At 33.6% G+C, this 26,649-nt stretch overlaps 1 protein-coding gene across 2 annotated transcripts in view; it reads right to left on the bottom strand.

Moving 5' to 3' along the window:
* BRINP3 (BMP/retinoic acid inducible neural specific 3) overlaps positions 1–26,649 on the bottom strand; it is a 376,264-nt gene that overhangs the window by 40,711 nt on the left and 308,904 nt on the right. For both annotated transcript variants that reach the window (XM_003785611.3, XM_003785612.3), the window contains one exon: positions 21,326–21,548. In XM_003785611.3, coding sequence (XP_003785659.1) covers positions 21,326–21,548 — 223 coding nt within the window. The remainder of the gene's footprint in view (positions 1–21,325; positions 21,549–26,649) is intronic.

Genomic DNA, 26,649 nt, shown 5'->3' with positions numbered 1-26,649 from the left:
TTCTTATATGCTGTGTCTCACACCTACCACACAACTCTACCCTCGTCTTCCATTCTGCAAATGATGTAACCTGACCAGAGATAAATTAAGAAAATACCATACAGTTACCAAACAGTAGATCCCCGTCAATCAAAATGAATTTCTACTACTCTGAGAATCTTTATTTCGATCTAGATAACTAAATATGAGTTACACATGATTTGAGATGAATAAGTTACTGCATAAGGAAAAAGCCCAAACTTTAAATTATTTCTCAGTTCAAAAATCACCTGCCAGGCATGAAACAAAAAATATCAGTATGCAAGTGTGAATTAGAAGATGACTCGGTAGTCCAAACCAGACAGTAGAAGTGTCAGTAACTCAGAGAGCTCAGCTGTTAGTCAGTTTTGTGCCTTGTCTTCTGTGTCGAGTATGGACATAGATGGGGTGTGTGGGTGAGGAGGGGGCAGTGCTAAGCTTAGGGATCAGTGTAAAAGGGAACCGGAAGCCTACCGCACACTTGCTACTGAGTGCTTGCGGTACTGTGTGTAGCTTTGCTCAGATATTAGCAACAGAGATAGATGGGCCTCAGAAAGATTCACCCACATTTGGGTCCATAATATCAAAGGAAGGGCGAAGGATCTCACTGACCTCAATGCAGAGATGAGGAAGATGCAAAGTGGCCTCGTGCATTTGTCATCCACAGCCTGAGTCCAGATCACACACACCTTAATGGCAGCCACAGGGATGGGCAAACAAAGCTGAATTCTATGGAAAAATCTAGTCAAATCAGCGAAGGATCCATGTTGGGCTTACAATCAACAACAAGCAGAAGGAGAGGAAAAACTCCAGGAGGGGATTGTTTTTTTTTTTTTCTGCAGTTTTTGGTCAGGGCTGGGTTTGAACCCACCACCTCCGGCATATGGGGCCAGAGCCCTACTCCTTTGAGCCACAGGCACTGCCCACCATGAGGGGATTTTTGTAACCAACTACAATGAAAGTACAGAGAAGATTTGAACTTCAGATACAGAAAGACTATACCTTCCAGGGTTTAGATTTAATCTGTATATTAGATGAAATAGAGGCATCTCAGAAGAATTCATCATAGAAAAAAAATGACTTTTTCCCCACATTTAAGAGTGTAACTTTCAAAATCATACTGGTTATGCTTTATTTATTTTTTATATATGAAAAAAATCATATTGAATCTTTTGCTAATAAAGAACATTAGAAGAAAAGGTGAGCAGGGTAACTAGAAGGAAATAGTAAACATTTTCCTGTCACTGTAGAAAAGGAGAAAGGAATGCTAATTTATTGTTGAGTGATATTAAGAGTTCATTTAAATCAGGTTCGAGACTGCATAGCATGTAGCATAAATACCCACAGTTGAGGTTTTCTCTAGGCAATGTTTAATGCTATCTCTTTTTCATAGGCACAATATTATATTTACGGTGAATAAATATGGGATATTCATTATGCTGAGCCAATAGGCTACACCAAGATTAAAACACTCTCTGAGGGTCTTTGTATCAATTAGAAAAGACAGACACATATGTAAATAAATATGATGAAATGAAGTACATCTTAGTTGAAAACAGAATTTAGAGAGTTAATTTATAACCTTGTTTAAGAGACAGAGGGTTAAGAAGATGTTTTAGAAAATGAGATAACATTTCAACTGAGTTTTATAAATATGTAAAAATATGCCTAGTAAATAAGGAAAAGAAATAGGGTAAGATTTTTTTTTTAAAAAAGGACAGCCAAGCTGTTACTAATTTAAGTATTTTTTATTTATTGTGCATAATTATAAGAATCTCTACTTAAATGTTATTTCCCTCTAATATTATTTGTGTTGAAATTATCCTATACAACTTTCACTAATGTTCAAGATAATATTTTTTCTTTCCAATATACTTGTATTGTTGTCTAAATATGAACAGTCTTATACTGATTCTTATGAAAATACAAAATCTACACATTATATATGATACTAGCATCAATATTATATGTTTATTGTTGGCAAATGGGGTCATTTCACATAGAAATGTCATTTGTCTGAGCGGTTTACCTAACCACATTGTATAAAAGTGTGTCACACACAGAATTCTATTTATGTATGTAAACATATTATTAACTTGATCTTATCAGAAGCAAAACAATTAACTTTGAACACATGGTCAATTTTACTTACTAAATCCGTATATTAGATAGGGTGAGAAATAATTTAAGTCTGACATTTCTCAATGGCACAAATAAGCCTTTTATAAAATGAAAGGCTAAAATTAAAGCTGTAGGGTATGTTTTCAAACTTGGTGAGATAAAGTGAACTCTATTTCAAAACAACATTTAAACGTTGAACTAGTCTCAGAATTCAGGGATACCAAAATTAGCTGTCCATGGATTCATTCATCAGAAAGTACTGGTAGCCTCTTTACCCACATCGTATAAAGCTATTCATACCAGCAGCTCAAGACACGTTAGTTTGCCAAGTTTCACAGGTGCCGCCTGCCGAGAATGGCCCAATGGTCTGCCACCCCTCCCTGGCGAAACACAAATCTCTATTCACAAGAGAGAAAAAACGTACAGAGAGGTTATTTTGTAAAATCTTTGAAGCTGATTCAATTTAGAACTTGAGCAGTTGTATCTCCTCTTAACAACAGGTGCAGAATGATACACTGACTCTCTTATAAATATTCTTGAAAGACTCCCTTGGCTTTAGCATGTTAATGCCCGGTCTCTTTAAATGAAACCTGTTTTCCTAGGTCTTCTAATTGTGATGTTAGACTCTTGCACACTGTCTCTAATTTATTTTACTAATAAAATTATCACATGCAAATAGATTTGTCTCTCTTCTACAAATCTAGACATTAAGATATTAACATATTTTGGAGATTTTATGCCTCTCACATAAAGCAAAAGATCCTGGTTCTTCATCAACACTAAGTTGCTATAATTCTCAGTTGTTTTCCCAGTAATGAAGATTATTTTACGTCTAGCATTTAAACCCCCATTCTATTATTTCAGCCCCTCCTGTTTGGAGAGGTTTGTCTGCAGTGTACTCAAAAAAAAAAAAAAAAAAAAAAAGAAAGCCAAACAAAACAGGGGCTCAATTCTACATTTATCACCAACATTTTCTGATATGGATATGAATAAGTGTTTTAAAAAATAAGAAGTATAAAAAGCAAATAGTAAGAGTAACTATAAAAGGAAAAATCAAATATAAAATATAATAAGACTCTTCTCCCAGAAGAAAATGGGAGAGAATCATTTTAATCTTGTCTTAATAAAGATTACTTAGGACACAGATGATCTATCTATAGGGGGAAAAGATTTATAAATTGGACTTCATCAAATTAAAAAGATCTCTTGAAAGAATTTCATGAAGAAAATGAAATGGTAAGCCACATTCTGATTGGTTATATTTAGAATCCAGAAAGAAGCTACTTGCATCAGAATATGTAGAGAACTATTTCACCTTAATCATAAGGAACCAAATAGCTCAATAAAAATGATTAATATATTTGAACAGACATTGCATATATCATGACATATGAAAGATCAATAAGTATTTGAAATGACAGTTACCATGATTAGTTATGGGAAGAAATTCAATGTCATTCTAGTCAAAAATTAGAAAACTGCTAAAAATTTAGATGCATATGCAACTAAGAACAGAGCTAAAAAAAGTGTCACATTTTACATACTGTCTTTGGAAAAATGATAAGCTTCATACTATCTTTTCCTGAATAATTCTATTTTAACACATGTGTGCTGATCTTTATTTTTATAGAATATGCCATGGGGAAAAGTGCAGTGACCTTTGATGCTGATCTGAGTGGGTTTTTGTTTGTTTTCATTGTGTCCAGGGGACAGCCTCTCAAAATGTTTTATGCTGAAGAAAATGGAATTCAAAAATTTAAAAGGAGAAAATATATACTCAAGTATACTTTTGAGACAATTTAATTAACAAAAGGCTCACTTTTTTCAATAATAAAAAAAACAGAAAAAAAAAAGGATGACCTTTTGGGACTAGAGATCTGAGATAGAAGGAGAGACTGGAAATACCCCTGGATAACTGTTATGAAAATATTTAATTGGTTAGTTCAAAGGCTGGAAGTAGTTTTTATTTTTCCTTTCTCAGACTGAGAATTTTGTCCTGAGATTTCTCTAGTATCCAACGAAAGAAATATGGGAATAAAATACAGGTAGTTCTCGTCTCCTTCCTTAAAGTGAAGATGATTTGTAAGAGGTTTTCACATAAAATGAAAATATTTTTTGAATTTTCATAAATGTCATGGAAATCTCCACTAGCATGGAATAAAGGAAGAAAAAGGATGGGGCGCCTATAGGTTCATCTGGTTACCTTTCTAAAAAATTTTGATTCAAGGAACAAAGGGAGACTCTCAGCTACAGCCAGACTACCTCCAACTCCCTGGCATTGCTGGCCTTCCAGATCTTATGTCCACTCAGTCTAATTTGGTGAACCTAAGAGAAATAATAAAATCGAGAATAAGGTGGATGAGAACAGACAGAAAAAAGTCATGGTTCCCAGCTTCTGAATGAAATGGAAACTGGCTCAGCAATGGGACTACTCCAAATTCAATTCCTTCAGTAAAAAACCAGAAACCAGCTGAGAATGTCACCAAGGAGGCTGAGGGAATGTTCTTGGCTACCCACCCCTGTGGGACCAATAGCCCTTAGTGGGTATGAAAATGATAGTGGAATGTCCCAAGAGGGACATTTCAACAAGCAACACCCCTCAGGCCCAAGGCGTTCTTTTGTGGATGTTTTAGGGCTGAATTTGAAAATATCTAATGAATATTACTGGATGAACACCAGCCCATCAGAATGAATACTCAGTATATAAGAACAGACATCAGTTCCTAGATCCCTATGTTTTGACTCTGGCTGATGACTTGAGGTTTGCTTGTGATTATTTGAGTCACATTAGCCCAAAGTCATGGTGTTAGGTAAGTAACGTCCCTTTATCAAGTGCTCAGTGTACTAAAAAGTTTAGAATTAGTAGTCTCTAAACAGATAACCTGAAAAATTTAATTAATTTAATTTCCTAAGAATCACATAGGCATGAATATTATAACATTAGAAAAGATGTTATAATTGGATTTCTGACTTTATTGTTTCACCGATTTAGGAAAGGAACACAATGCTTTGCTGTCTTGTTTGGGTATTAATGTCCATGACAATAAATAAAAGAGTTTTAGGAAGGGAAAGTCCTCAATACTTGTACAGGATACTATGAGAGATACCAGGAAAACATCAAGTAATTTACAGGCATAAGAGTCATAAAAATATATTACATATATTCCAGTAAATTTCAACATGCATTCATGCCTTTTAAAAAGCAAATCTTTTTTTTCTTTTGTCACTAATATGACCCAAAGTTTATATCTTCTGCCAGTGCTTTATAAGAATGAATAATGTGGTATCCATAAAATCGGCATCTAAGTCTCTGATGTTAACTCATCCTAAAACAAAGCGTGAGTTCTTGGAGAACAGTTGATTCCAAGCTTGGGGCATGAGAATTCATGTTGGTCCTGGAATATAGTTTATGGACAAAAGTGATCGTCAACTGGGCCCATGTGGGATGCTGGTATCATCAGAAAATTGTAACACAATATGCTGTAGTCTTTCCCCTTGGAGGTCACTTCATCTCCAGTAAGATACCTTACATTTTGATTTTTAAATTGAAAAAATCAAACATATTCCTCTACCGTTTTCATTTTTGTATTGTTAGCTCAGATTATATTCACTTATAAAATAACTGCCTTCCTTAATTTCCTATAGCCTGGAAAAATCGAAGGAACATTTCTAACATTCTAAATTGAGAGAAATCTTACCTTTGAGTCTACTTAATCTTGATATGTTCCAAAGGGGATGTTTTATCACTTTTTTTCTGTGTTATGTAGATCCCCCCATTACCAATTGGACCACATTATCTTTTCTTTTCTCTTTTTTTTTTTTTGAGACAGAGTCTCACTATGTCACCCTCAGTAGGGCCATGGTGACAGAGCTCACAGCAACCTCAAACTCTTGGGCTTAAGCCATTCTCCTGCCTCAGCCTCCCAAGTAGCTGGGACTACAGGCACCCACCAGGACACCCGGTTATTATTATTTTTTGTAGTCATCATTGTAGATTAGCAGGCCCGGGATCAAATTTGAACCTACCATCCCCAATTTATGTCACTCACTCTAACCACTGAGCTATGGATGCCAAGGCCAGACCACAGTTTCTATTACTACACACTCCACGAAGAGTCACGGGGAATCCTCACTGTTCCTGAAGCATTCAAGGCTCTGGTGCCCTGCAGGGCTTGGAACATGCTGTTCAGTACTTCTGCAATTCTCTTCCTGGATAGACATACAACCCACTGCTCCCTCACTTCCTTCAAGTTTTTGCTGACACCCCCATTTAACATTGTGTACACATAGACATACACACACGCACACGCACACACACACACACACCTCTGGCATTCTTTTTCCTCTCTCTTTTTTTTTTTCCTATAGCAATTATAACCTTTTAAAATAATATACAAATTGCCAGTTTATTTTGTTTTTACTTCACTAAATCATTAACTCCAAATTTCCAGGTTATCGTGCCATATGTCTATTTTTCTATTTATATATACATTAAATACATAATACTTATATCATCTTGTAGGCTGATACATCTGCTTATAAGTGGCATTAAATATTTGTTGAATGAAAGAAAAAGTGGTTACAAGTACTTAGTAATTTAATGTTTTATTCTTTCTTCCCTGATAAGGCATTCAGAACTACAGATTTTACTTTGGGTCTAGAATTTGTCATGTACTCATAGGTATTGCTATGAAGTACTCTCTTCTTAATTGCTTTCTCTTGAGTTTAAAGTTTCCCTTTGAATTTTCTTTGATTCAAAGATGAAGTAGGAATAGATTTCTTAATTTCCAATCAGGTAAGAATTTTATTTAGAAGATTGCATTTTAAAAACTTCACCTTAAATATTTAACCATGCTTATTTATGATAAAAGAAAATAGTTTAATTTCAATTTTTGAAAACTTTTAACATTAGCAAATTAATTTAACCTTTAAATGCCTGTGTTTGTACACTTTCCCCTTTGACAGCCTATAGGCCACTTTATAATCATAAACACATGTTCAATATATTTGAGTCTCTTTCTAAACTGTAGTATTTTCTACACTATTTCAATTACTATAGCATCATCATCATTATTATCATTCACTTCAAATATATTTTTGAGTTCTAATGAATGTTGACACTTTACATATATAAGCCAGGTTCAGATTTTCATAATTCTGTAAGGGGCCTAGCATGGTGGCTCATGTCTATAATCCTAGCACTCTGGAAGTTTGGGTGAGTGGATAGATTGAGCTCAGGAGTTCCAAACCAGACTGAGCAAGAGCGAGACCCCCATCTTTAAAAATAGCTAGATGTGTATCAGACGCCTTTAATCCCAGCCATTTGGGAGGTCGAGGCAAGAGGAAAACTTGAGCCCAAGACTTGGAGGCTGCTGTGAGCTATGATTCCACCACACTTTATAGAGGACTGTAAAGTGAGACTCTGTTTCAAAAAAAAAAAAAAATTCTGTAAGGAAGGTACTCATTTTAGGCAGGAAATTGAGATAAATGGAGAAAAAGTAATTGCCAGTGATGACTCAGGATGCTCTCAGGGTCCTCCCACAACATTTTATTTCTCTAGAATAGATTATAGTGACACTAGTCTACTATCATTATCACTATTTTAAAATACTATTTATTAATCTGGTTTATTTATTTTTTCCAGAAAATTTTTGGTGGAGGTTCCATTAATTTAATGGAATTAATTAATATTAAATTAGTTAATATTAATTAAATTAATAAATAAAATTTATTTAAATTAATTAAATTGATATTGAATTAATTTAAGTTAATAAAATAAATTAATGTTGAATTAATTATTGAAAAATATTAATGTAAATTAATATCTTTATAAGATTTTTTTTCCTATTCAGAAATATGACTAAGCTCTGCTTTTATTCAAAATTTTTCTTAAGATTCCAAATAGCTTTATTTTCTTAGCCATCATTATTGTGAACATGGTCTCTTTTCTATTACATTTTCTTACTGGATTTTGCTCATATATTGGCACAATAGTAATTTTTATTCATTTTTTAACTGCTGGCTTTATTTAAGTACAGTGCTTAAGTTTTTATTTTTACTCTAGTTCATGTCTCAGGCTTTCCAGGTAAGTGAGCATGCCACCTACAATTGATAATAATATTTTGTTTGAAGTATTAATATCTCTATTTTTCACAATTTTCAAATTTCCTACGTTCAAGTTTTATGTTACTGGCAAAACTTTTACATAATGGTAAACCATAAAAGCAATAGAAAATATATTCTTGGTCTTAAATCTAATAACTAATAGGGATTGTTTTTTTCAGGAAAAAGCTTATTTACTTTCTTGAGTCAATTATTCTATTATGACCTGGTTTAATGAATAATATTTTTAGAAAGACTATTTGGAGATTATAATATCTGAGGGAATCGCACAAGTAGGAATGTCTTTTTATTTTCCTCCTATTTAGAACATCACTTCACAAAGCAGGAAGTTCTCAAGTGACTTCTTTTTCTTTTTAAAACATTACTGATTTTTCTTTTTCTTTTTTTTTTATTAAATCATAGCTGACATTGATACAGTCATGGGGTACAGTGTGCTATTTTTATATACAATTTGAAATATTTTCATTCAACTGGTTAACATAGCCTTCATGGCATTTTCTTAGTTATTGTGTTAAGACATTTATATTCTACATTTAGAAAGATTCACATGTACTCTTATGATATTTGTATCAAAATGTTCATTGCAGCCCAATTCATAATTGCTAGGTCATGGAAGAAGCCCAAGAGCCCATCGATCCATGAATGGATCAATAAATTGTGATATATGTACACCATGGAACACTATACAGCCATTAAGAAAGATGATGATTTCTCTTTTTAAAACAATACTCAAATATTTAGTGTTTTAGATTTAAAAAAAAATTGTTTTAACTCTTATTTGCCTACCTGTCCTGTGCAGAAAAGCAAGCAGACAACAACAAAAGCAAAAGCTCCACAATACTTTTTTGCTATCACAGTCCTAGAAGGAAAGACCAGCTGGAATTGGACTACTGTATTCAGCCATGTAGTCATATCCACTCGACCTGGTGACAAGCTGCTCTGTTCCTCTGGTTTCCCCAGGGGAAGAAAGTCAGGAATTCAAGAAGCCAAATTGTGGTTCATAAAGAGCCACTAGCCACGTCTGCGTTCAGTTACCCCATTCTAAAGATGAAGCCCGACTCTATGAGAGACAAATGTTGCGGTGTTGACCTTGGAGCCAGGCCTGTGGGATGAAATTGCTTGGTGCACATTGTTCTCTTTTCCTTTGAGCTCATGTGTGAAATAAATGGACTTTCAAAATGTGTCAAATCTTGAAACTCATTGATGAACTAGAAGAAACTAAAATGGACTAGCTAAAAGTGATTGATGTTAACTCAGAAGCCATTATACAACACAATCCTTTTTCATAAATTTTGCTTGATGCTCAGTTTTTTTTCCATCTGATTCAGGTCTGCCAAGGAAAGCACATTTTCCCTCTTTCTCGCTCTCCTTCTTTTAATCAAGTATCAGTCATTTCCTTATGGAAATTCTATTATATATACTGTATGTTTTATTCTGCCCCCCCATACCCTCTATGAACCTTACATTTTTTCCATAAATTATATCTTCCTATTCTTTATTTTTAGTATTGTTTTAGCTTCTTATCATTTTATTCTATAAACCAGTTGCATTTCTTTAACAATCAACTGCTTTTATTTTAGTATTCAATTTAGTGATCATATTTTTTATCTATCCCAACCCTTTTATTTTACTTTCCCATTCTATGATTGAATGTTTTTGCATGCATGCAATATCATCTTAAATGTCCTAAGAATGAGAGATGAGTGGGAACTGACTTTTCTCTAACAAACATTGGCAAACCTGGGAAGTGCCATGGCATGTGGTTAGTAACTCTAACTCCAAAACCAAATTTCCTGGATTCTATCTCTACCTCCATTGGCTGAGTAATTACGGGCAATTTCTTTATATTATCTGAACTTCAGTATCCCTACTTGCAAATTTAGAGTGATAATCTATTCTAAAAAATGATGTAGCACTTAGAACAGTGTTTGACACATAGTTTGTGCTTAATATGTGTTAGCTAGTAACTAGCCAACGATGATTTTCATTAGTGAGTCAACCCCAGAATTGTCACCGGTGTCATGATCAGTGTGTGGCCGTGCACTGAGAGATATGGGTGCATTCCTCTGAATGCCTCTTTTATCTGCTATTTAGGTGGATACTTGACTTGCATGTGATAAATTATAAATTGGTCAGCTTTGTCCTCATTCTCGTTTTCTTTTTTTTTTTTTTTTTTGAGACGGAGCCTCAAGCTATCCCCCTGGGTAGAGTGCCATGGCATCACGCTCACAGCAACCTCCAACTCCTGGGCTCAAGCGAGTCTCCTGCCTCAGCCTCCTAAGTAGCTGGGACCACAGGTGCCTGCCACAACGCCTGGCCATTTTTTGGTTGCAGCCATCATTGTTGTTTGGTGGGCCTGGGCTGGGGATTCGAACCAACCACCTTAGGTGTATGTGGCTGGTGCCTTAGCCACTTGAGCCACAGGTGCCGAGCCCTCATTCTTGTTTTCTGCGATATATTGTTCGAAACGTATCTCCTCATTCCTACACATTGATTAAATGTTTCTATATTGATTCTAGAATCTATTAAATGATTCAGATAGTGATTATAGTTTTGTTCATTTCAATGGAAATTTAAGTGAAGTTATAAAAGAAAAATCATATATTTAGACCATAATCATATACAGTCCTATTTTTTAAATATGTAGCTGAGAGTGTGTGTATATGTGGACATATATCTTATACATAATATACTACATACATATTCATGTGTGTGCACATCTGTATTTTAATGTTGAAGTTTAAATATATATGTTTATATGTACATATTACTTAAAATTGGTAGCTTCTCCTTATATTCATACTACTGTGTTTTGTTTTTCAATTTGTTTATAGCTAGCTAACTTTACTGTTTGTACAAACTAATTTTATTTCAACTCAATACAAAGTATTACCTCGGACTTGATATTTTGTGTTTCCTCTGAGAAACCCACATGCAGTCTTCCTGCTGCGCTTAATAGAACAACCACGACAAACTGACCTTCATTTTCTCCCGTGTTGTTTTGTCCCATCAATGTCCTTCTGTGCTGTTCTATTTGTTGCTGTCTAAAGCGCATCTCGATGGTGAGATGGAGGATTTTCATTTCAATTGGCATTGATTTTTGAAATGTATTCACTCACTTTATCACTTGGAATGGCAGCCTCCAATGAAGTGCTTCAAGGATTCTTAACTGTTGGGGATTTGTGGTAATGTGCTGTCGTAATGAGTTTTTGCCTTCTTGATTCATGACACCATGTTCATCTTAGAAAATTACATCTCAGGATAATGCTCAAGGAAAAAAAACTATGGATTTTAGTAATATGCATTTTAATGATTTAGTATGTACACCATATTTTTGTGTGTGTATGTATACATACAGACAGATGCATGTGAGGACATACTGATGCTGAAAACAGAGGAAGTTTACTTCTTTTTGTTGTTGTTGTTGTTGCAGTTTGGCTGGGGCTGGGCTCAAACCCACCACCCTCGGTATCTGGGGCTGGTGCCCTACTCACTGAGCCACAGGCGTTGTCCACAAGTTTACTTTTTTTTTTTTTGTCCTCGGCATGAAAATTCTTAAATACACTGTGATGATTAGAGCTTCTACATTACTTCACAATGTTGTTAACAAATTTAGTATCAAATTAAACTTATCGTTAATAACTCAAATAAGATCTTCCCTCACTGAGTTGAGCAAGTCTGGCCAGAAAAAGGCACTATTGGTGAAATCTGCTTTTAGTCATTAGTACAACATTCCATTATTTCTCATTAATACCATAATTTAGAATGGGAAGTAGTTTAGGTGAAATATCTGTGTACTTACCTACTGGCAGTTTTGACGTCGCCAATTTCATCTGCACAGGTTGATATTTCCCATATCATTTGTATAAAAGCCCGCATACAAAGAGAGTTTCATATATGAGAAAACACTGAGGTATTCATTCCACTTGTATTTTATGTACTATTGCATTTTATAAAAATAAGAGATCTTAGTATCCTACTGTCATCACAGTTGGATCACTCCAACATTATAGCGTTTGTCTCTGGACACAACATTTTAATGGGGAGTGTTCAGGAGGAAAGGTCATAGATAACATAATGATTCTGATATAAATACGGCATTTGGCTTTGAGACAACCAAGCCCCACCAGCATCAATAGAAGATGATGTTCAGTTTCCTAACTGGCAAGTTAATAGGCATCTACCTCTTCTAAACTATAAGTACAATTGCCTAGAAGTGACTAAATATAAATGAATGAGACCAAGTAGAAAATCAGCCCTGATTACATTGTATTCAAAAATGGAAAGTGCAGCCATTCTAAAGATTTTATTGTCAAGAACATTATATGATTTGGAGAAAGGTTTGTGTCCTGAGATTTATACTTTAGAATTTGTGGCTCACCTACAAACCTGCAATGTTTAATACTATCTCAAAGAATAATCAGCTTATTACCTTTGTACTCCATAGTATTTTTCTCTCTAAAATGTAACTTCATGTATAATTAAGTGTCAAAGGAAGAGTTGTACTTAGAATAACGCTCCATCTCTGACAAAATATTGGGATGAAAATCTCAGAACTAAAGGCGATAAAAATGAAATGTGACAAACATCTGCTTTAGTCAAAGAATCAGCGTTTTATTTGCGAGGCTACATCAAATTAAATCTTTACAAGGATGAGTCAGTATAATCTCTGAGTCTATCTGGGAAGTAATTAAACAGCTATGTGCCAAAGCTTGTGACCCAATTCTAAGAAAACAAAGTGTTAAGAAAACAAAAGTCTTCTAAATTCATTTTCAGCTCAAGGCAGTTATCCAAATATTTTATAGTAATTGAGGTGACTGTACTACATCTGAAGGAAACTGTAGAATCTGTAAGAACTGGGTTAAAAAACTGATGGAAGATGGCGTCCCAAGTGTATCCTTGGAGAAGTTACAGGTATTTTAGGAAGGAAGAATTTGCTGTTGTAAAAATGTTGTTAAAATAAATCTAGTCATTTTAATTTTCTAATTATAAAACTTTACATAGAGTATTTGCATGAATTGTAGATTCCACAGATGTTTACAGTGTTCAGGAGTCTCCGAATTTGCCAAATCATGTCTCCCTTTAAAAATGTATGTGTTAATGTATTTATTTGGGGGGAAAAAAGCATTATTATTTTTCACATTACTTAGTGGAATATGACCAAGGATTATCATAGATTCCTTAGTGAGGAGAAAACAAAAATTAGTCATGATTCCTGTGGCTATCCTCCACAGAGTGAACCTGCGATCACTGTCAAAAAGAGCTAGTTCTTGTTTTTAAACAAAGTGATTCTCACTTAAAATAGTTCAGGGGAGGAGAGATTCTTAATCTTGGAGTTTATTTGTAAGATTTCCCTGAATGAAGACTTGTTTTCAAGTAAGTTAGAATTAATGTTAAGACGGTGTTCTGGAGTTATCCATAAATGTTCATGAAAATGTTCTCAGATATGATTATCGATCCAGAGGGAAGATGAATTTAGCAGTGACATGTTTAATCTTATCTGGAGGATTGTTCTTGGTATGAAGAGGACATATAGAAGGTATTGAAAAGATATTTGCACTGTTAACCATGTGAAAATAAAGGAAAAAAACAATCTCTTTTATTGGGAACATTTTAGGATATCTTGGACCATTTGAGACTATTCCCTTTGGTTTTTGCTGTCTTTTCTCTCAGATGACAGCATCATCAAACTACACAGAGAACAAGATAAAACTAAAAGATTTTTTAAAATATATAATGAGAGGATGATCCTTCATGTTGCACTATCAACCATAAAGGCAAATATACACATACACTTATGTCCACAGAATTGTCAACGCAATCAAGGCCCTTGTTAGTACTATTAAAATCAGCTGTTGAAAAAGAAGTGCCTCTATTTAGTTGAATTTGGACATCTTTTCTGTATACATAGTGGGTTACTAACAGCATTCACTGTACAAATGGAGAGGAGGCCACATCTTTGGTTGCTTTACATAATCTTTGATCCGTGGGAGAAGGACAAAGATTAGCAGGTACAACACTATAATCCTACAAACTCACATTCTATGGTGTCGTGGTATTTTTACTTTGCCTAAAATGCACCATATTAGGGATTACTATGGCTAACAAAGAATGTGTTTTAAAAGTATTCATAATTTCTTATACATACATTTGAATTAGTTTAAAAAGAATTAATTTCAGCTAACAACTACTTAAGATTAAATAAAGGGAAAAGCCATGAATGGATTCCTGAGGAGAAGGTCCAAGTAGGAATATACAGTGAAAAGTCAGGGACATTTAGAGCCACTGATGCCAAAGTACAGCAAGCATGGGATGAAAGGAAGTGGCCTGTGAAAAGACAGTTTTTGCCTACTTTTAAATTTATTTAGCAGTCATTCTGTGTAAAAAGAATGGACAATACCAACAATTTCCCTGTTTTTCTTCAGTCCTTGAAAAGTCGATCTCCTTGACTCCCTTGAACGAGAATCCAGTCACCCAAGATATTCTTGTACCAGTAATAATGAGGCTCTCATAGCGTTTAAGCCCTTAAATTTATGGAAATGTTAGTCCAAGTATGAAATAGACCAAAAATGTTTGCAGAAAATTCATTAATATATTAGAAACATCTTACAATGCAAGAAAAGTTGTTTACTATTTTGGAGATAGAAAATAATTATCTAAAAATATTTCATGTACTGAGTACTTTATAGTGACTGGATATTTTACATTTTTTGTTAACAAGTTAAAGATATTTATTAAAGTGTTTATTTAAATTTACTGATTAATTATTACCTAGCATGTGCCTGTGAGTCATCACGGAGTGACTAAACCACAAAAAATAGTAAAAGGCTATTTTGTAAAGTATAAGTGTAAGAAGAATTTATGTCCTAAGTTTTCTGTAGAGTTTCATATGAAATTACTTTCAGCAAAAGCCGCTTGTGTATATATATGAAAGTCATTTTAATTAAATCATGGATTCTAGAATATTAAAGGATTTTAGAAGCCATTCAGTAATATCCCTTCAGTAGCTGAGATACAAGTTTGGCTATGGTAATATCAACCAAATAACAGCAACTAAAGCAAAATGTAATTTTATTCCTCTTAAATAAGAGTACAAACATAAACAATCTAAGGCTTATAAGTTGGCTTCACAGAGACTGGGCTGTACCCTTCTTAGAAAATTTCTTCATTTTATGATTTTTAGTTTTAGTCATCATGTTCATGTTTTAGCTAGAGAGAAAGGGAGAAGGGACATAGCATATATTCCATTAAGGGCCCAATTTGAAAGTTTCATGTATTTCTTTCATTTTCATCCATTTAATCAGTACTAAGTCTCAGGTGCAAGAAACGCTTATAGGTGTGATGGAGCGCGTGCTCAGATCAAACTACGGGTTGCATTAGTAAAGGAAAAAAGAAGTAAAGGAAGAACAATTTGTCTTCTATATCTATTACCTTCCACAAGGAAATGAAATTGAGTTAGGACACCATTCTTTACCCTAACATAGCCTTGGGTGTCGGTGGCTGATTGAGGCGTCGGGGGAAGGAGGGCCAAGTCCTATTAGGGAAAGCACAAAGTAAAAACTACTTTTATAGAAATAGCAAGACATTATTTCTCCTTTGAATTTTGTTGACATTTGCATTGATTACGTCACAGACACTGATGGGTAAACTATTGTCCAAGACTTATTACAAATCAAAGCACTGGCACCAAACTGCTATACTAATAGCTGTATACTTTTTACTGCCACATCCCATACTTGTAGGACAAAAAGAAAGAAAGAAAATTGCATTTAAGAAAATTCTTGATGAAACAGTTAAAAAATAGTTTACTACATCTAAATCTTCAGTACAAATCTCTTTCTCAAAGCAAGAGATATGAATAAAGCACTGACTGCACACTGTAATGGTGGGTTTGAAGAGAATTACCTGTGCAATTGTTATAGTTGCAAACTGAGGTAGCCACCTTTTTATGGTAAAACACTTTGAATTGACATAGTTTCACGGAAAATACTATGGCTATTCAGACTTAGATATCAGTTCAGCAAAACTGAAAGAATGAGGCTTTCACTTCAAGACTAACAATTGACATATTTAATGGCAATGATAAAAATCTAGATTTCAAATAGAAATTTGGAAATTTCTATTTTTAGGAAGACTGACAGCTTCCTAAAACATGAGGACTTTTATCATGGGTCCAATGATGATAACCAGGAGTGAGATCTTTGTTATTGTATAAAGATACGTGTCATCATTTGGAATATTTCCATAACATCATAAAACACATACAGGAAATGTGTGACATAATTACATAACAATGAACAGATAGATTATAGACCTAAAGTCATTTTTCTCTGTGACATTACACAAATGATTTCATTATACCTCACTTCCCCTTATTAATGAAAAAGAAATAACTTCATAGAAATATTTTAATCAATTGCAGTTTGCTGCAGCCTGTGTGTACTATGCAAATTATTTACATCTATTCACAACTCTCTTTTCACTGATATCATGTTAGTAGCTTAAAATTAATCATAGAAAAACCTACACCACAAAACTTTTCAAATACTATAAATCAAGGGGATTTTTTTAGTTTCTTTGTTTTGTTTTGTTTTTCCCCAGGAGAAATGGACGTTAAACATTTATCACATCATTGAATGTAATACAGTCGAACCTCCACAGTCAACTACTTCGCTCCATTGACCATCTCCTTAAATTGACCTATGTTTCACAGACCAGACATGCACCCCATGCATTGGTCAGTGCAGGAGGCCTGGTTCTTTTTGTTGACCACCTCTGTACATTAGAGTCCCTTGGGTGGTCACCTTGGAGAGGTTCTACTGTACCTCTATGATTATTTGCTGCTCTGAGAATTACAACACAAGATAGTACAGTTGAGTTATCTTTTAGGAATTATGTATAGATACTCTTCAATAATTACTTTAATCATCACCCTTTAATGAAATTAGGAAGTCATTGTTATTACTTAAAAAGTCTCAGAATATCAACAAAGGTTGACTACATGAAGGAAACCAGATTATCCCTCGCTTCAGGCTATACTCAAGTAAGAAAAAGGATTTCTATACCATGTGAATTCCTGAGAGCAAAAATGGTGAGATTAATCTGAGTGTCATGTTTTATCAAGAAGAAGAACTACAATCTACATTATAAAAAGTAACCTATTGGTTATAATGCAGAAAGTATAATGAAGAAACCATCTTATTAATAAAGATGCACTTTGCAGGGCTCATTTCATTTGTTTTTGTTTATTTTTCAAAATTTGGAATATCAGAAATTGAAAGACTGTTCTTAAATTGAGGAACTTTCAAGACAAAGGTTGAGAAAAAATCCATGAAAATAAGAAAAAAAAACTAGAATTTCCAATGAAATTGAATCAGTGATATTGCCTACCTACTTCCTCTTCAAAAATTTCAGAAAACACACCACACAAATACCCAACATCCTTTTTTTACTCTAACCTAATAACAGAACATAATAATTTTTTTCCTAATGTCATATTTGTCTATTCAAATGAAAAAAAAATCTGGGCAGTGCCTCTGGTTGAGTGGGTAGAGTACTGGCCCCATATACTGAGGGTGGAGGGTTTGAACCCAGCCCAGGGAAAACTGCAACAAAAAATAGCTGGGTGTTGTGATAAGGTGCCTGTAGTCTCAGCTACTCAGGAGGCTGAGGCAAGAGAATCACCTAAGCCTAGGAGTTGCTTAGGTTGTTGTGAGCTGTGATAGCACAGCACTCTACTGAGGGTGATAAAGGGAGACTCTGTCTCTAAAAGTAAATAAATAAAAAAAATTCAATCAAAATAAAAACTAAATATTACATTGGTAGTAAAAGAAAAATGGTGAAGGAAAAAATACAAATTCAATAGAATCTTACATCTAGCAAGAACTTTGAATTATTTCTGTGTATGTGATGAATAATAGCCAACATCGGAATTATGCTAAATTTAAAAAAAAAAAAAGAAAGGCAAGGAAACCCTGTAGCAATCTTTGATTTATTTGGTTTAGAAGTTTGGAAAAACAAAGATTTATCTTTACTATAATGAATTCCGCTCAAAATAATACATCTTTATTTTATTCTACCCATTTATTTTGTACATACACCCAATATGACTTGGGTTTCAGTCCTATATATTTTTTAAAAATATTTCACTTTTATAGCATATGTGTATGTTTAAATTATAATTTTTTTTACTAGAAATTAATGTGCCTTGAATGATACATTTTGCTTGAACATCTGTTCATTTGTCATTTCTTTTTCTCTACTCATCCCTTACATGTATCTGCAGATTCTGTTCACACTGTTTTTTATGTTTTTATACAGTTGTTTAAGGGGCCCCCCTCAGATATCAAATTTCTGAGCATACTGAAGTCTCACAAACAGCTTTCTGAAATCAACCCTCCCTATATGTCAGATTTCCATCCCAAGAAATACTGTATTTTCCATTTGTATTTTGGTTATAGATGTATAACCTACACATTTTGAGAGCCAATTCTATCTAGTGAAAAAAATGCACAAATAGAGGCCTACATAGTTGAAGCCAGTGTTGCTGCAGGGTCTACCGTATTCAGATGCCAAGGATAGCTGTGTACTGATGATTGCTGGCCCACACCTTCAAATCCCTTCTGAGCTTTGATATGGTTCTACTTGTATTTGTCAAAGAGAACCCAAGAGTTAATCTGTTTATAAACAGACTCATCGATTTGCCTTCTAATCTACTTCATCTTCTTATATTTCCTATTTGGGGTAGACGCATATATTTTATTAGTGTTCAAACTGTTTTTAGCACACACATGTGAAGCATAAAGCATATTATAATCAAATAGGGTTTTTATTCAGGTATAATCCCTGTTAGAGAATGATACCTTGATTATGTGAAAAGACATACTAAACTATCTTATTTGTGGAGGGAATAAGAAAATTTATGAGACGCTCATATAATATAACATATATTAGTGTTTAGAGAAAAATTTATTGATGTAAATACCTACATTTAAAAAGATGAAAGTTCTTAAACTAGGCTTAGCGCCAATAGCTTAAGGGGCTAGGGTGCCAGCTTCATACAACAGAGCTAGAGGGTTGGAATCCAGTCCGGCCCCACAAACAGCAACGACAACTACCACCAAAAAATAGCCGGGCATTGTGGTGGGTGCCTGTAGTCCCAGCTTCTTGGGAGGCTGAGGCAAAAGAATCACTTAAGCCCAAGAGTTCGAGGTTGCTGTGAGCTATGACACTAAGGCACTCTACCCAGGGTGACCACTTGAGACTCTGTCTCAAAAAGAAAGAAAGAAAGAAAATTCTTAAACTAATAATCAAACTTTTCATTAAGAAACTAGGAAAAGAAATTCATAGTTAAGACACAGCAAACAGAAAAAAAGAAATAATAACAATTAGAATAGAAACATGAAGTAACAAAGAGAAAAATAAGAAAGAAAATAAAAAGCTGGCTCTTTAAAAATGCCACCGACATTGGCAAAATTGTAAATAGAAAGATGAGAGAGAGAGAGCAAGAGAGAAAAAGAGAAAGAGGAATTAACTAGGAAAGTGAAAAGACACGGTAGAGAATGGAAGGAGAAATATCTGTGTATCATATATATACAGAATTTATAAAGGACTCTTACAACTCTATAATCATTGTTTAAAAGCTTTAAATGTATGAGGGATTTGAATATGAATTTGTCCAAAATAATGTATGAGGGATTTGAATATGAATTTGTCCAAAAAAATATGCAATGGACAATAAACACATGAAAAGATGTTCAACATTAGTAGTCATTGGGAAAATTTAGATTGTAACCACAAGAGGTTACTTTGTACACACTTAAATGGCCATGATCAAAAGGTCAGAAAAGAAAAAACCATTAGTCAAGATGTGGAGTGACTGGAGCTGTCAGCCTGATGTGCAGAAGTGTAACATGGTGCAGCCACTTTGGAAAATGGTGTGGAAGAGTTAGCTGAAGATTCACCAATCCCCTCCCCGCCCGGGGTGTATACACAAGACAACTGAAAGCTTATGTCTATATACAAGAGTCTATCTATGGAGATAGATAGCCTAGAAATGAGTATGATATTATGAGGAGTGACTGCTAATTGGTACTTAATTTCTTTTTGAAATAATGAAAATATCCTCAAAGTGGACTATAATAATGTTTGCACAAAATTTTTAATAGAGTAAAAACCAGTGAATTGTGCAAAAGAGATCAATATGTTATTTTTAAATGCAATTTTTAAAATTGTATCAGATTTTTTTCTCAGTGAGAGAAAACTATAATTACAGATTTCTTAATTATTTAAGCATCAAGTCAAAAATTCAAGCATTTTATAACAGAAATACTGACACAAATGTATGCTTTTGCGACATTATCCCATTTCTTCCTGTAGCTTTTGTTTTTAATGTGTTTTGAACTGACCTCAAGTAGATTAAATGTAACTTTTTATTGTACTGCCTGGTCAGTATATCCTTAAGTAGAGAATTAAAAAACTGTTTTCCCAAATCAATTCAGATGCAAATACTTTAATAGTCTACCATCATTCATGTTAAACACCAGAAACCTTCATGGTAATTTTCAGAGGGTCATGTAAAGTGAGGATTATGGTTTTCTAAACATTGGTCAGGAAAACACACCGTGAATTGTTCCATTTGAAAACTACATATTGAGGAATTTCTCTTTGTACTCCTACATATTTCCGATGCTCACAATGTAATTGTAGAGCTTTCTGTTTCTCTGTTCACTGTAATGAAATTATTTATTGACTATACAGGTGTCTTCAAACTATGGCCCGCCTAGGACATTTATCCGGCCTGGTGGGTGTTTTTGCCACCGCTGCCTGTCCTGCTTAGCAGCCGACTCGTCCTGGGGTTGTAACATTATTTTGAAAAATAACTACAATTTAGTATTTTATACTTAAGAGAATATATTGTTCTCCAGTATATTCTCTTAAGAGAATATATTATCTCCAATAATATAAATAATTCTGTGTTAAATAATTCTGCATTCAGAAAAATAAATGCAACTCACGGTCTAAACAATATCCCCCGTTACTGATATTGCCAGAAAAGTCTTACCTTTGTCTTGGCAGGCTGATGAGGGGTTGTTTATGGCACCTCTTGCTAAGGCTAAAGAGCTTGTGTACGATTTTCTGTGCCTTTAAGAAAAGTTGTTTCATGCTGTTCTCCAGTTGTTCATAACGGCGCTGAAAATTAGAATCCATTGTCCACAGATGCATTATAGTTGATGTGTTGAGGAAATAATTCATGGGTAGCCTTTTCATAAAGAACTTGAATTCATCTAAAAAATATTAAAATTCAATACTTCAGTTATAAAACAATTATTTTCTCTTTTCTCTCAAACACGCTTAATATATTAATATTAAAAAAAAAAGCACAATGCATTATTTGTGAGTAGCTAATTAAGAGAAGATGGGATTTGGGGATTCATTGGTATTGTTCCCCATTTTGCTTCCCTTAAAATGGAGCTTTCATGAAGAAACATTATTAAACAACTTCTACTAAAGCAAATACTTTGGGTAGAAAGTTTATGTTCAATTTAATTTTTCTGTGTTCTCCTTCAATGTTATTTCAGTGAACTTCCTCCCATACATAGTGGTCATTAATCTGGCTTTCATTTCTGGCATTAGTATTAATAATCCTCCCCAAATTTTGAATATTAACAAATCTTTTCAAAATTTTTCATTACCTCAGAATAGAAAAAATATAAAATTATTGCTAAGTGATTTTATTAATGGTAAAAGGAAAAGAGCAAGCTTTTGACATAGAAAATTATAATATTCAACCGTACATTTTGATTATTTTCTACCTGGCCCTATCCAATGTGTTATGACAGAGTTTAAAACATAAGTGCATGTTTAAGAGAAAGAAATTGAATGAATTTAATGCTGCAATATTGGCTTTTTTTTTTTCAATAATTATGCCTCCTTTTCAAATGTCTGGCAAAAGAACAGTGGGACTCAGTTGATGCTACACTAAAGTAACAATAATCTAAAGGATCCACTAATTATCTAAAAATGAAAGACGGTTGAGACATTAGTCAGAAGGTAAATGGAGCTGTTTTGTAGCAACAATTTTATAATTTACGTTTATTAAAGCAGTATAGTATTGACCGAAAGTAGATTGTGATATGTTGAAAATACAGACTGTGATCATTGAAGAAACCACTAAAAACTCAGAGATGACATTTAAATCTTAATAAAGAAAATAAATTAAATATAAAAAAGGTGAAAAGAAACTGTCCATCAGTAAATGAACAGATACACAAAACGTGGTGTAGCTAGTATCTGTGGTACTTACAACAGAATACTATTTAGCCATAAAAAATGCATGGAGTTCTGATACATGCTACAACATGGATGAACTTCAAAAGTACTTTGTCCAGCAAAAAAGCCAGAGAAAAAGGAAAAACACCATAAGTTTTCATTTATATGAAATATCAAAATCAGTCAAATTTATAGAAATGGAAAATGTAGTAGAATTTACCAGGAGCAGGATGAAGGATAAATGGGGAGTTATTGTATAATAGACACTGAATTTCTGTTCTGGGAGATGAAAACTTTTTAGAGAAAAGATAATAGTGACAGTTGTACAATATTGTGAATTCAATTAATAACACTGAGTTGTGGACTTAAAATTAATTGAAATGGCATAATTTGTTACATATGTATTTTATTACAATAAACATTTTTCAAAGGTGAAGATAGTTAAGCTTTACAACTCATTCCCTTCCTTCTGAAGTAACTGTTATGGACAGGGACTCAAAACTTAAACTTTTCATTGATTTTAGTACTTTAAAGAATTTATTTTGTACTCGTTTCCATGTGGTATATGGTTGAGTATTCTCCTAACACATATTCACACAACAAAAGGTTTGGCAAAATTTTTCAATGGCTACAGAAATATTAGTTGGCAAGTCAAAGAAACCACATTTTAGTCACTGTTCTACCTATAAAAATACACAATAAACTTGAGCTTCTCTGTACCTCAATTTCATCTTATGTAAATACTATAAAAAGTACATGTTGATGATCTCATTTAACTTTAAAGTTCTATGATATTCCAGTAGGTTGTAGATCTCATTTATTAGGTTTAAATATCAGTAGAATCTCCATAATTGACCACCCCTACAATGAGCTCCTCCTTCAGCAGGTGTAATTTTCACAGACAGACAGGACATGCACCACATCAGTGCAGTAGGCCTAGTTCCTTATGTTTAGTACTCTGTATGTTGACCAGTTTGTTACAGTCCCTTGGGTGGACAGCATACAGAGCTTCTACTGAGAGATGTTTTCAAAAGTCCAGTTACAGCTATCTCATTACTATTCATTCAAATTTGGAAAAGGTGCATCACTACCTAGTCATTGCATATAGGCATTGTAACTGTAGTATTTTTTAAATGACCAAAACATTGTTAACATTTCTTAAAATATGCCATTGACATCTGACAAAGTAAACCACATTAATGCATACACATATTTGTATTAACAAATTTACATTTATTTCAAATATTAGCACAATATTCAGATCTAAAGTTTTTCATCAGTACTTGGAAAGATAACTTTTGACAGTTCACAGCATACTATATTCATGAATATTAAATTTATTTCTTCTATAGTGAGTAAAAACAGAATCCTAACATCTTTTGATTTTAAAGGTATAGACTTTTATCTGATAAGGGGGGGAATTGATAAAGGAGGGCATTTTAAAACAAAATAATATAAGGAAGATTTTAGAGTGCATACCTATTTGAAATGCTTCAAATCACTTTTAAGCAAGCAGATTATAAATAATAGATGTATTTTTAAAATTTCAATCTGACAGTCCCCTATATTGTGTTTGTTACCATATCCCTCTTTTGAGAAATTTCCTCTTTAGAATAAAGTGTTAATGCATGGAAATTAGAAAGTATGTCTTGTGTAATTTATAGAGCAGATGCCACTATTTAGAAAACTAATCATTCATTTCATTGTCATCCTTACTTGAACACTTCTGATTAGCCTTTTTTGTGCTGTTTGTTTACATGTTTTTAATAACATTCATTATTTATTGTGATAGTATTAGAAAAAGTTCTAAGTTGGTAACTTTTGTTCAATTTCAAGAATATTTTAAAACATTATTTATTTATTTTAACCAAGTGCATATAGTAGCGTATGTCACCTGAAATTGCCACTACATAATTTCTAAGACACAGAGTTTTAACATGACACTTGAATAATTACTTCATTATGAAATCATTAGGTGTACCACTGACATTCACCCGAAACACTGAACACCTGTTGTGCACATAACATACAGATGTTTCAGTCTATGACAGCAAGTATGAATAAACCTTTCATCATGTTTTTAAAAATGACTAATGACATACAATATTTTCAAACACTAAAATAACATCTTCAGTCTCTCAAATTGATTCTACTTAGAAATTGACATAATCCCCAGAAATATTCTTGTGGTTATTTTTCTTTCATTTTGGTGCTTAGGGAAATTTATATTTATAAATTATGGAAATAAAATTGGAATGATACATTAGAATTATTATATTTACAATCTACATAACTACAAGGAGGAAATGTTATGTAAAATAATTTGAGACGGAAGGTAGCATCTTATCTTGCATTAATTTCCAAAGCTATAGAGAAGATAAAGCATTATTTGCTTTTGAAATGGCAATCAAATTGACTAGTTATAGTTTGGGGGGTATAAAGAAATTCAGAAGAGAAAATGAGTCAATATCATGTAAAAATCATCCAGAAAAACTAACTTTAATACATGTAGATAAGTTATTAGGAGATATTATTTCAGAAATATATATATAAAAATATGTTTGTTAGATGTGTATCAAAGAGCACTTTGCCCTGCATAGTTTTCAGAACTATAGAAAAACAAAATAACAACAACAATAGTAATAGTAATAAACATCATCTATGCTAGGAGGAACTTAGAGTCACATTTTCTTAAAGTAACTCATTTATGTGAAAGATGATACTAAGGGAAATACTGCATATTAATGAATTTCGTAGAGGCAAAGACACTAGGCTACGTGACAACTGTCCACTAAATTATACATGACTACCTCAGTACTATTTTAAATCTCGTACTACTACTACTTTGTTAAACAGAAAATATTCTTTGAAAATAGATAAACAAGGCTCGGTGTCCATTACTCAGTGTTCAGGGCCCCGGCAACATACATCAGGGCTGGTGGGTTCAAACCCAGCCAGGGCCTGCTAAACAACAATGACAAGAATGACAAAAACATAGCTAGCTGGGCATTGTGGTGGGCACTTGTGGTCCCAGCTACTGGGGTGGGGGAGAGACAAGAGAATCGCAACGCCCAAGAGCTTGAGGTTGCTGTGAGCTATGATGCCATAGCTCTCTACTGAGGGCAACATAGAGAGGCTCTGTCTCCAAAAAAATAAATAAAAAATAAAAATAAAATATAAATAATAAAAAATAAATAAAGGGAATACCCTGCTAAAAATAATAAATAAAAGTCAGATAGATAAACAATATTTGCTGCTTTTTCCTCTCTTCATTTGATAGAAATTCTAGTTAATATCTAATAGCTATTTGAAAGAGGTAATAATCTCCATTTCTTTCTCTCACTCTTTCTCTGCTAATATAAGTTCTTGCATTGGAAAGGAACTCCTTTTAATGCTTTAAGTAGTAATTCAGTTAATATTTGCAATAATCCTTCCTGCAAATTTTATTGGAGCAATGTTACATGTAGAATTAAGATAACTGCTTTCGTAACTCTGCTGTCAGCAAAAAGTTGTATTATACACCTCTGTGTTTACATAATAATCTTATGTATTTAGATCTTCATTCTCTTCAAAGTAAATGAGAGTGAGAAATAGAAATTTTAGAGGTTGTGAAAGGATCAGATATAACCTGATTGGTGTTTTTGCCTGTATTGATAATCTTGAAAGACATTGACTAATATAATTGATAATGTATTTTTGAATATTTATAATCTCTATTATGAATTTCTTTAGAATACATTTTCAAAGATTTTTTTTTTTTTTTTTTTTTGAGACACAGACTCAAACTGTCACCCTGGGTAGAGTGCTGTAACATCACAGCTCACAGCAACCTCCAATTCCAGGGCTCAAGCAATTCTCCTGTTTCCATCTCTCAAGTAGCTGGGACTATAGGCACCTGCCAAAATACCCAGCTATTTTTTGGTTGTAGCCCTGTTATCCCAGGACTCTGGGAGAGGAGATCAAGGTGATTCACCTGAGCTCAGGAGTTGGAAAACAGCCTAAGCAAAGGGAGCCTCATCTCTGCAAAAAACAGAAAAACAAGCCAAGCTCTGTGGCAGGCAGCTATAGTTCCAGCTACTCAGGAGGCTGAGACAAGAGGATTACCTGAGTCCAAGA

The sequence above is a fragment of the Otolemur garnettii genome, unplaced genomic scaffold (genome assembly GCF_000181295.1).
Source record: "Otolemur garnettii isolate 467f Iridium unplaced genomic scaffold, OtoGar3 scaffold00016, whole genome shotgun sequence".
In the NCBI taxonomy this organism is placed as follows: Eukaryota; Metazoa; Chordata; class Mammalia; order Primates; family Galagidae; genus Otolemur; species Otolemur garnettii.
The sequence above is the reverse complement of the archived record's forward strand: the minus strand, read 5'-3'. Positions and strand labels throughout refer to the sequence as shown.